This window comes from Oncorhynchus mykiss, chromosome 5, assembly GCF_057628025.1.
Source record: "Oncorhynchus mykiss isolate SJ-2025 chromosome 5, ASM5762802v1, whole genome shotgun sequence".
NCBI classification, from domain to species: domain Eukaryota; kingdom Metazoa; phylum Chordata; class Actinopteri; order Salmoniformes; family Salmonidae; genus Oncorhynchus; species Oncorhynchus mykiss.
This window is the reverse complement of record NC_143026.1, coordinates 13215668-13228123: the sequence shown is the minus strand read 5'-3', so window position 1 is coordinate 13228123 and position 12456 is coordinate 13215668. Positions and strand designations below refer to the sequence as shown.

Here is a 12456-nt window from a genome sequence, read left to right as displayed (position 1 = left end):
ACAAGAACTGTTCGTTGGGAGCTTCATGAAATGGGTTTCCTTGGCCGAGCAGCCGCACAAAAGCCTAAGATCACCATGCTCAATGCCAAGCACGCTTCATCATCTGGCAGTCCGACAGATGACTCTGGGTTTGGGGGATGCCAGGAGAGCGCTACCTGCCCCAATGCATAGTGCCAACTGTAAAGTGTGGTGGAGGAATAATGGTCAGGGGCTGTTTTTCATCGTTAGGGCTAGGCCCTTAGTTCCAGTGAAGGGAAATCTTAACGCTACAGCATACAATGACATTCTAGACGATTCCATGCTTACAACTTTGTGGCAATGCCCCTGTGCACAAAGCGAGGTCCATACTGAAATGGTGTGTAGAGATCGATTTGGAAGAACTTGACTGGCCTGCACAGAGCCCTGACCTGAACCCGATCCAACACTTTTGGGATGAATTGGAACCAGACCTCACTAATGCTCTTGTGGAAGCAAGACCCAGCAGCAATGTTGCAACATCTAGTGGAAAGCCTTCCCAGAAGAGTGGAGGCTATTATAGCAGCAAAGGCATGACCAACTCTATATTAACGCCCATGATTTTGCAATGAGATGTTCGACGAGCAGGTGTCCACATACTTTTGGTCATGTAGTGTATGTACATATAACTAGGAATAAAGTGACAGATAGTAAACAGTAGCAGCAGCGTATGAGATTAGTAAAAAAAGTGGGTGCAAAAATGGGTCAATGCAGTTAGTACGAGTAACTATTTGGTTAACTATACAACTAACTATTTAGCAGTCTTATGGTTTGGGAATAGAAGCTGTTCAGGGTCCTGTTGGTTCCAGACATGGTGCACCGGTAGCGCTTGCCGTGTGGTAGCAGAGAGAACAGTTTATAACTTGGGCGGCTAGAGTCTTTGACAATTTTAGGGCCTTCTTCTGACACTGCCTGGTATAGAGGTCCTGGATGGCAGAAAGCTCGGGCCCAGTGATGTACAGGGCCGGACGCACCACCTGTAAGGCACTACACCCTGTAGCGCATTTGGGTCAGACGTTAACAGTTGCCATACCAAGCGGTGATGCAGCCAGTCAAGATGCTCTCAATGGTGCAGCTGTAGAACCTTTTGAGTATCTGAGGCCCATGACAAATCTTTTCAGCCTCCTGAGGGGAAGAGGTGTTCTCGTGCCCTCTTCACAACTGTGTTGGTATGTTTGGACCACGATAGATACTAAGTGATGTGGACACTGTGGTTTCTTGAAGCTCTGGACCCGCTTCACTTCAGCTCCGTTAATGTGAATGGGGTTATGCTTGGCCATCCGTTTCCTAATGTCCATGATCAGCTCCTTTGCCTTGCTGACATTGAGGCACAGGTTGTTGTCCTGGCACCACACTGCCAGGTCTCTGACCTCCTCCCTATAGGCTGTCTCATCGTCGTCAGTGATCAGGCCTACCATGCAATTGCCACGCAATTGTTGGTGAACAGGGAGGCCAGGAGGGGACTAAGCACACACCCCTGAGGGCCCCCGTGTTCAGGGTAAGCGTGGCAGATGTGTTGTTGCCTACCCTCACAGCACCTGGGGGCGGCCCGTCAGGAAGTCCAGGATCCAGTTGCAGAGGGAGGTGTTCGGTCCCAGGGTCCTTAGCTATGTGATGAGCTTGGAGGGCACTATGATGTTGAACGCTAAGCTGTAGTCAATGAACAGCATTCTCACGTAGGTGTTCCTTCTGTCTAGGTGGGAAAGGGCAGTGTGAAGTGCAATAGAGACTGCGCCATCTGTGGATCTGTTGGAGCGGTATGCGAATTGGAGTGGGTCCAGGGTGCCTGGTATGATGGTCATTTAGACAGGTTACCTTCTAGGGCACAGGGACTATGGTGGTCTGTTTGAAACATGTAGGTATTAAAGACAAGGTCAGTGAGAGGTCGAAAAAGTGAAGAAACTTGTGTCCTGGTACTCCGTCTGGCCCTCCGGCTTGTGAATGTTAACCTGTTAAAAGGTCTTACTCACATCGGTTATGGAGTGCATGATGACACAGTCATCCGGAACAGCTGGTGCTCTCACTTATGGTTCAGTGTTGCTTGCCTCGAAGCAAGCATAGAAGGGATTTAGCTCGTCTGGTAGGTATGAATCACTGAGCAGCTCACTGTTGGGTTTGCCTTTGTAATCCTTGATGGTTTGCAAGCCCTGACACATCAGATGAGCGCCAGAGTCGGTTTAGTAGGATTCAATGTTAGTCATGTATTGTCGCTTTGCAGGGTAAGGATAGTGAGGTGGGTCTGACAGATATCTCATGGAGAAGGTGTCTGAAGACTGACGGTATGATAATAAACTCAGCTCCTTTGCTGGGAGTGGGGAAAGCCTAGCGAAGAAAGTGATGCACTCACTACTTCCTCTATATCCCTGCGTCTGACGCCAAGATCACTCTGACAGAACCGTCTCCTCTATTTTGTTGGGTGTAAACTCTGTCTCACTCCATTGTACGTGAAACGCTTTGAGTAGGCACCCTAACATGGAGCTCTGAGGGATTCCTAAAAATCTTTCAAATGGAACGGCCTGTGTTGTAACCCATCATGCAGGACAGCTGAGGGATAAGCCTTTGAGGGTCGGGGAAATGGTGCCCCACTCGGCAGGGGTGGCAGCCTTGGTGCTCCCCCCATTGAACCCACAACTGACCCGAAAACAGTCGGCAAAAATCAAAGCATCCTCTATGAAGGATAATAACTGCAACCTACAGTTGAAGTCAGAAGTTTACATACACTTAGGTTGGAGTCATTAAAACTCGTTTTTCAACCACTCCACAAATTTCTTGTTAACAAACTACAGTTTTGGCAAGTCGGTTAGGATATCTACTTTGTGCATGACACAAGTAATTTTTCCAACAATTGTTTACAGACAGATTAGTTCACTTATAATTCACTGTATCACAATTCCAGTGGGTGAGAAATGTACATACACTAAGTTGACTGTGCCTTTAAACAGCTTGGACAATTCCAGAAAATTATGTCATGGCTTTAGAAGCTTCTGATAGGCTAATCGACATCATTTGAGTCAATTGGAGGTGTCCCTGTGGATGTATTTCAAGGCCTACCTTCAAACTCAGTGCCTCTTTGCTTGACATGATGGGAAAATGTAAAGAAATCAGCCAAGACCTCAGGAAAAAAATTGTAGACCTCCACAAGTCTGGTTCATCCTTGGGAGAAATTTCCAAACGCCTGAAGGTACCACGTTCATCTCTACAAACAATAGTAGACAAGTATAAACACCATGGGACCAAGCAGCCGTCATACCACTCAGGACGGAGACACGTTCTGTCTCCTAGAGATGAACATATTTTGGTGCGAAAAGTGTAAATCAATCCCAGAACAGCAAAGGACCTTGTGAAGATGCTGGAGGAAACAGGTACAAAAGTATCTATATCCACAGTAAAACGAGTCCTATATCGACATAACCTGAAAGGCCGCTCAGCAAGGAAGAAGCCACTGCTCCAAAACTGCCATAAAAAAGCCAGACTACAGTTTGCAATTGCACAAATCATACTTTTTGGAGAAATGTCCTCTGGTCTGATGAAACAAAAATAGAACTGTTTGGCCATAATGACCATTGTTATGTTTGGAGGAAAAAGGGGGAGGCTTGCAAGCCGAAGAACACCATCCCAACCGTGAAGCACAGGGGTGGAAGCATCATGTTGTGGGAATGCTTTGCTGCAGGAGGGACTGGTGCACTTCACAAAATAGATGGCATCATGAGGAATGAAAATTATGTGGATATATTGAAGTAACATCTCACGACATCAGTCAGGAAGTTAAAGCTTGGTCGCAAAGTCAAGGTATTCGAGTGGCCATCACAAAGCCCTGACCTCAATCCCATAGAATATTTGTGGGCAGAACTGAAAAAGTGTGTGCGAGCAAGGAGGCCTACAAACCTGATTCAGTTACACCAGCTCTGTCAGGAGGAATGGGCCAAAATTCCCCCAACTTATTGTGGGAAGCTTGTGGAAGGCTACCCGAAATGTTTGACCAAGTTAAACATTTTAAAGGCAATGCTACCAAATTCAAATTGAGTGTATGTAAACTTCTGACCCACTGGGAAAATAATTTGCTCTACTATTATTCTGACATTTCACATTTAAAAAAAAAAAGTGGTGGTCCTAGCTGACCTAAAACAGGGAATTTTTACTTGGATTAAATGTCAGGAACTGTGAAAAATGTAGTTTAAATGTATTTGGCTAAGGTGTATGTAAACTTCTGACTTCAACTGTATCTCAAAGCACCCACTATAAAGGATAAGGCTGTACTTCACTGACCCAATGGCCAGGAGATGGGATATATTGATGTATTCTGCAACAACAACAAAAAAACATACTATAGGTGTATATAATGTGTGATGAATGTAGATATCTAAAGGGGGTTTCAAGTGACAGGTGCAAGAATGGTATTGCCTCAAGAGATACATTGTTTTTTGGCATTGTGACAAGTTAAGCAATGCTTTTGGGACATTGCCACAGCACTCAAAGTTCAAATAACTTGAACTTTCACCCACTGCCGCACCTGACCCTACGGCTCTTGGCACCTTGCTTGTATCATGTGAAGGGCCCTAAAGTGTGATGATGTTAGCTAATTCTGTAACCTTGCTAATGAGTCGTGAATTTTAAGCATAATGGACAACTAGTGATCGAAGATTTGAATGTGTTGCTCCTCTGATAAGGTGGCCAGCCATGAAGTCTACGGGGAGTTGGTCAAAGTCTTACCACGCTAAGATGGACTGGCACTCCAGGATCAGGGATGGGGAGTGTATGGAGTGACTCCAGCAGCTCTCGCCACTGACTCTCCTGAAATATACACATAAACAGACACGTACAATCTCACACGATGCCCCACAGGAACCCTATTATAAATAGCAACAGGAACAAAATGTTTATGCAAACAAAATAGCTGACAATATCCCCTCCTTATAATATTATGGCATCTCTGAGGAAATAACCAATCGCCTACAGACTTGAAAGCGCTCCCAGTACATTGTACTTTGACAACAAAACATATCTTAATCCTGTTAATGGCTGTCGATGCTACAGTATAATCTCTGTTCACTATCTCCCAGGTATAGGGCTATGTCTGCTATCTCCCAGGTATAGGGCTGTGTCTGCTATCGCCCAGGTATAGGGCTGTGTCTGCTATCGCCCAGGTAGTGGGCTGTGTCTGCTATCTCCCAGGTATAGGGCTGTGTCTGCTATCTCCCAGGTATAGGGCTGTGTCTGCTATCTCCCAGGTATAGGGCTGTGTCTGCTATCGCCCAGGTATAGGGCTGTGTCTGCTATCGCCCAGGTAGTGGGCTGTGTCTGCTATCTCCCAGGTATAGGGCTGTGTCTGCTATCTCCCAGGTATAGGGCTGTGTCTGCTATCTCCCAGGTATAGGGCTGTGTCTGCTATCGCCCAGGTGTAGGGCTGTGTCTGCTATCGCCCAGGTGTAGGGCTGTGTCTGCTATCGCCCAGGTGTAGGGCTGTGTCTGCTATCTCCCAGGTATAGGGCTGTGTCTGCTATCGCCCAGGGCTGTGTCTGCCATCTCCCAGGTATAGGGCTGTGTCTGCCATCTCCCAGGTATAGGGCTGTGTCTGCCATCTCCCAGGTATAGGGCTGTGTCTGCCATCTCCCAGGTATAGGGCTGTGTCTGCCATCTCCCAGGTATAGGGCTGTCTGTGCTATCGCCCAGGTATAGGGCTGTGTCTGCTATCGCCCAGGTATAGGGCTGTGTCTGCTATCGCCCAGGTATAGGGCTGTGTCTGCCATCTCCCAGGTATGGGGCTGTGTCTGCCATCTCCCAGGTATGGGGCTGTGTCTGCCATCTCCCAGGTATAGGGCTGTGTCTGCCATCTCCCAGGTATGGGGCTGTGTCTGCCATCTCCCAGGTATGGGGCTGTGTCTGCCATCGCCCAGGTATAGGGCTGTGTCTGCCATCGCCCAGGTATAGGGCTGTGTCTGCCATCTCCCAGGTATAGGGCTGTGTCTGCTATCGCCCAGGTATAGGGCTGTGTCTGCTATCACCCAGGTGTAGGGCTGTGTCTGCTATCGCCCAGGTATAGGGCTGTGTCTGCTATCTCCCAGGTATAGGGCTGTGTCTGCTATCGCCCAGGTAGTGGGCTGTGTCTGCTATCTCCCAGGTATAGGGCTGTGTCTGCTATCTCCCAGGTATAGGGCTGTGTCTGCTATCTCCCAGGTATAGGGCTGTGTCTGCTATCTCCCAGGTATAGGGCTGTGTCTGCTATCGCCCAGGTGTAGGGCTGTGTCTGCTATCACCCAGGTGTAGGGCTGTGTCTGCTATCGCCCAGGTGTAGGGCTGTGTCTGCTATCTCCCAGGTATAGGGCTGTGTCTGCTATCGCCCAGGTGTAGGGCTGTGTCTGCTATCGCCCAGGTGTAGGGCTGTGTCTGCTATCGCCCAGGTGTAGGGCTGTGTCTGCTATCTCCCAGGTATAGGGCTGTGTCTGCTATCGCCCAGGGCTGTGTCTGCCATCTCCCAGGTATAGGGCTGTGTCTGCCATCTCCCAGGTATAGGGCTGTGTCTGCCATCTCCCAGGTATAGGGCTGTGTCTGCCATCTCCCAGGTATAGGGCTGTGTCTGCCATCTCCCAGGTATAGGGCTGTGTCTGCCATCTCCCAGGTATAGGGCTGTCTGTGCTATCGCCCAGGTATAGGGCTGTGTCTGCTATCGCCCAGGTATAGGGCTGTGTCTGCTATCGCCCAGGTATAGGGCTGTGTCTGCCATCTCCCAGGTATGGGGCTGTGTCTGCCATCTCCCAGGTATGGGGCTGTGTCTGCCATCTCCCAGGTATAGGGCTGTGTCTGCCATCTCCCAGGTATGGGGCTGTGTCTGCCATCTCCCAGGTATGGGGCTGTGTCTGCCATCGCCCAGGTATAGGGCTGTGTCTGCCATCGCCCAGGTATAGGGCTGTGTCTGCCATCTCCCAGGTATAGGGCTGTGTCTGCTATCGCCCAGGTATAGGGCTGTGTCTGCTATCACCCAGGTGTAGGGCTGTGTCTGCTATCGCCCAGGTATAGGGCTGTGTCTGCTATCTCCCAGGTATAGGGCTGTGTCTGCTATCGCCCAGGTAGTGGGCTGTGTCTGCTATCTCCCAGGTATAGGGCTGTGTCTGCTATCTCCCAGGTATAGGGCTGTGTCTGCTATCTCCCAGGTATAGGGCTGTGTCTGCTATCGCCCAGGTGTAGGGCTGTGTCTGCTATCGCCCAGGTGTAGGGCTGTGTCTGCTATCGCCCAGGTGTAGGGCTGTGTCTGCTATCTCCCAGGTATAGGGCTGTGTCTGCTATCGCCCAGGGCTGTGTCTGCCATCTCCCAGGTATAGGGCTGTGTCTGCCATCTCCCAGGTATAGGGCTGTGTCTGCCATCTCCCAGGTATAGGGCTGTGTCTGCCATCTCCCAGGTATAGGGCTGTGTCTGCCATCTCCCAGGTATAGGGCTGTGTCTGCCATCTCCCAGGTATAGGGCTGTCTGTGCTATCGCCCAGGTATAGGGCTGTGTCTGCTATCGCCCAGGTATAGGGCTGTGTCTGCTATCGCCCAGGTATAGGGCTGTGTCTGCTATCGCCCAGGTATAGGGCTGTGTCTGCCATCTCCCAGGTATGGGGCTGTGTCTGCCATCTCCCAGGTATGGGGCTGTGTCTGCCATCTCCCAGGTATAGGGCTGTGTCTGCCATCTCCCAGGTATGGGGCTGTGTCTGCCATCTCCCAGGTATGGGGCTGTGTCTGCCATCGCCCAGGTATAGGGCTGTGTCTGCCATCGCCCAGGTATAGGGCTGTGTCTGCCATCTCCCAGGTATAGGGCTGTGTCTGCTATCGCCCAGGTATAGGGCTGTGTCTGCTATCACCCAGGTGTAGGGCTGTGTCTGCTATCGCCCAGGTATAGGGCTGTGTCTGCTATCTCCCAGGTATAGGGCTGTGTCTGCTATCTCCCAGGTATGGGGCTGTGTCTGCTATCTCCCAGGTATGGGGCTGTGTCTGCTATCTCCCAGGTATGGGGCTGTGTCTGCTATCTCCCAGGTATGGGGCTGTGTCTGCTATCTCCCAGGTATGGGGCTGTGTCTGCTATCTCCCAGGTATGGGGCTGTGTCTGCTATCTCCCGGGTGTAGGGCTGTGTCTGCTATCTCCCAGGTGTAGGGCTGTGTCTGCTATCTCCCAGGTGTAGGGCTGTGTCTGCTATCTCCCAGGTGTAGGGCTGTGTCTGCTATCTCCCAGGTATAGGGCTGTGTCTGCTATCTCCCAGGTATAGGGCTGTGTCTGCTATCTCCCAGGTATATGGCTTTGTCTGACAACCATAAACAGCAAGAATGTAAAGTTGAGGCTTGAACAGATGTTTTCCAAAGTGCTCTGAATACATTACTTAAAATGTCTGAATGCCTGTCGATTAAGCTCAATTTGATTTGAATCCTATAATCATTATTTAAGTCTCTTTTGGACAATGTGCTTTTAAGTTGTTTGGTTTTCAGTATCACCTAGGTGTGCAGAGAGAGTGATGTGTTTGTTAATATTTTTTGTATTACACAGTCAGCAGAAAGAGTTGAAGGGAAAAGGAGAGGAGTTGAATGTCACTCCTGACATCTATTTTCTATTGAGAGAAAAGGTGAGAAATAAGCTGTCCCCAGACAGAAAGAGAGAGAGGAAAGAGAGGGAGGGAGAGACAGTGAGTGAGTGGAGACAGTGAGTGAGTGAGTGAGTGAGTGAGTGAGTGAGTGAGTGAGTGAGTGAGTGAGTGAGTGAGTGAGTGAGTGAGTGAGTGAGTGAGAGTGATGTTTGTCAGTAGGATGGCAGCTCTGACAGAGGGGACACCACTTTAAAATTAGATGGGAGGGCTGTCACCCAAGACACTGGCAAAGAAAAAGATAAAGAAAGGTGACAGTCTTTCTACTGCAGTGGAATTCTCTTTCTGCCTCTACCTACTCTAATGAAGACCAAGAGCCGAAACACATTGGTTTTTACTTTTAACAATAAACAAGCTTTTGTGTCAGGAGTTGCTAAATCTCCTCTATACCTACCTCAAATCAAATGTATTTTATTCTAGAAAGCCCTTTTTACATCATCAGTTGTGACCTAAGTAGATAACAAGGTTCACCCTAACTACAATGACCACTATTATTTTGATTTAATTGAGAATACTGACCTGGCCTTTGATTGTGTAGTCAGCGAGGATATTGAGCAGCTTGTAGAATACCTCAAACCAGGGCAGATAGCTGGAATCAAATAAATACAGAGCATTTAAGGGTAACAATCTCTATGAACTGATGTGCCTAATGCATTATAAATGAATTTATACCAACTTCCTCACACATCATTATAGCGCTTATCTTTTGTCATTGGTAAATAAAATGTTTCCTATCATTATTGTTTGGTTATATTTCACTTATTGTCATCCCTTGTACATCTCCCTGGTCCCATCCCACACCATGGAAAGAAATGTGAACAATAGGGGAAATAGCTGTCATCAAGACAGTTATATCTAAGCCTGAAAGAGAAGGGAGGGAGGACCGAACAGTGGTGTGTTCTCTCCTCTCCAGTGGTTCTTCTTCATTGTCTGGTTCTCACTCACTGAGTCATTCATCTGACAGCAGCTGTGCGTGTGCGCGTGCGTGTGCGTAGAGAAACAACATCCAAGAAGGAGCTGCACTACAGGATATAGACCTCCACCAGAGGACAAGCAGCAGCTACGCAAGGAGAGACTCAATACCTGAAAGGTCCAACCACCAACTACCACTCACCCCTGCCCAAACTGCACCAAAATATGTGGCTCTACAGCCATCTGAAGACCCACAAATAGAAGACCCATGGAGGATAATCATACTCTTACTCGAGTGATCACTGATGATGTGTGTGTGTGTGTGTGTGTGTGTGTGTGTGTGTGTGTGTGTGTGTGTGTGTGTGTGTGTGTGTGCCCGTGGCCAGCAATAAGCATTCAGTGAGTATCCTTTAGGAGACAGGCTCGTCCAGAATACAGAACAGGTGCCGTACTCTCCATCTCCACCTGTGGCCCTGAGGGTGACCGAGTAAAAGAGAGAAAGAAGAGAGGTATTGGGGTTAGAGAGGGGAGTGTGTAGGTGAAGAGGAAAGAGAGAAGAGGAAGAGAGAAGAGGAAGAGAGAAGGGGAAGAGAGAATAGGGAAGAGGAAGAGAGAAGGGGAAGAGGGAAAAAGGGGAAGGAGGTAGCCAAAGGTAAACGAAAGATGTCTGATAGAGGGAGAGAGATGGATGCTGGCTTCTATCTCTTTCTCTCTGCCACACGTCCTGGTCCTCCGAGCGACGTCATCGAAAAGTCCTCAGCCCTAATTAGAATGTCTCGACAAGAGACACACCACCGGCTGAGGCTTGTTGCTTCGCCGAGTGAGACCGGGACGGGCTTGGCGGCACGCTGAAATGTCACAGTTCCCTCATTACGGAGACAGGTTTAACGGGCGCTGCCGACAACGGTAATTTGACTGGGCTCGTTTTTATTTACATTCGGAGCGACTGGCGAGGAGGCTGATTGCGAGGCTACACCTCCTCCTCGCCTTTAATTGCGACCGGCAGTCGGCCGTGAATGTGCCCGCCAAGAAGGGCTCTCTCCAGCGGCGGACTTGCTCATTACCGTAGCGGACATTGCCACAAGCTTCCCCAACCCTCCCCTCTCCCACCACCCACCGTTCCCCTCCCCTCGCTCCAGATCCCACCGCCTACACCAACTGTCTCCCTGACGACTTTGTACTTAATCCCCCTTTGGCCTTCATCCAGGTCGTATTCAAAGATTATATTTCTGTATTTAAATTCTATGAAAAGAGTGCAACTTTGGATTTTATCAATACAGAAAACAGCAGAGAATAAATTAGTTTTGCCCATCTAGCAGTGCAGATCCGCTCATCTTAAGTTTGAGATGGCTTTAAAACTACAACAACACTTTCGCTCTTTTCATGCTCTGCAGTATGGATATACTGTGGTACCTGTCTTGGTATCGATTACCAGTAGTTTTGACCGCTAAAAGCTGGAGAAGACCTGGGCAACATTAAGTGTATCAGAGTTTATTGGCATAAAAGCAACCAAGCAGAAAAGCCTCTAAACTAATTTGACAAACCAGACTGTTGGTTCACCCACAATTTAAAAACAAATACTAAATCTGAGATTATTGTGGGGGCTGTTTGAGAAGGTTTGAATCCTAAGCAACCTGCCTACAAACAGTTTGAAGTACAATATCAACAGAGCTCCTGTAGTAGGTCAAAGATGTGTGCTGGAAAACCTTGGTAAAGCATGGGTGGAATAGGCATTTCCTTTCTTTTTTGACTTCATACTTTCCACTTAAAACATCATTTTTGGTTTTTAATAGCATTAAGGCCTTATCAAATACATCATTATTATAAACAACAACAGGGTGGCTTTACTGGAAAACCCACTTGGAAATTAAATTGCAAAAAATTCCTAAATGACCTAGCAGGTGTCAGTTGCATTCTATGTAGTTATAATCAAGTCTGTGTGACTCATTAGCTCTGGGGAGGATCAGATCTCAAGCAGATCCCAAGAGAGATTACTCATCACGGCAAACCACCTCCGCTACACAGAGGCTTTCAACAAGTCAGAAAAGTTGGAACTCTTGAAGTTTCTACGGCTACAGTAGCCTTTCCTGTTGCCTCCCTCCCTCTCTCCCTCCCAGCCTCCCTCCCTCCCTCAGTCCCATGCAGAGCTGTGAGCAGTATCTAGCTGGCGCAGCCAAGGCGTGATGCGATATGTTACCCAAGTCTACGTGTCTCACTCCCCTCCCAACCCCCCCCCCCCTGTCTGTGCGCATGTGTCTGTCTGGGGAAAAGGCCTGGTTCGATCTTCTCACGGCAAGCCAAAGCCACACGGAATACACATACTTTTCTCCCCAGTGGCTTTAACCTTGGTTCCCGACCAGCTTTTGAATCTGTTTATAGAAGTGTGGGAGAGGTGTTTTTTTTTTATACAAAGCTGCAAGGTGCTCTGGTCGGGTCTATTTGTAATAAAAATAAATAAAAAGATACGCTAAAATATGCAATGCATTTTTTAATTGAGTGAAAAAAGGGGGAGGATTTTAGTATGGAGGATACGAGGTAAGTATGTGACCTGCATGCACAGCAGCAACCGATTCTGTTATGGGTGCAGAGTTTATGTACCGGGGGCCGCTCGCGGGTTCTTTAGTATTCTGCATTTCATTAGCCCAGATGAGCGCTCAACATCCTTGACTCTGCGAGCGGGATCAGTGTTGGGAGCTAGGATTATTCCAAGCTCTACACCCTCCTCCGCTCCATCTCTCCCTTTCCTCCCCTCCACCCCTCCCGACCTCAGCTACTGCCTCTTAATGAGGCCTGGCCATGAATCCATTACTCATTAATGTGTCAGAGAGCATCAACAATGGCCCATGATAGAAATGCAGAGGGGTTATGATAGGTTTGGCCAATGATCACTGGAATGCAAAAAGCAGCGGTGGTGGAGTAG

General features: G+C 48.4%; 1 protein-coding gene across 9 annotated transcripts in view; it reads right to left on the bottom strand.

Annotated features, from left to right (window-relative positions):
* The window catches only part of dennd1a (DENN domain containing 1A), a 171130-nt gene that overhangs the window by 61817 nt on the left and 96857 nt on the right, over positions 1–12456 (bottom strand). For all 9 annotated transcript variants that reach the window (XM_090233752.1, XM_090233753.1, XM_036976815.2 and 6 more), the window contains exons 6-7: positions 9144–9213; positions 4726–4806 (exon numbers count right to left, since the gene is read on the bottom strand). In XM_090233752.1, the coding sequence (XP_090089878.1) occupies positions 4726–4806; positions 9144–9213 (151 nt within the window). The remainder of the gene's footprint in view (positions 1–4725; positions 4807–9143; positions 9214–12456) is intronic.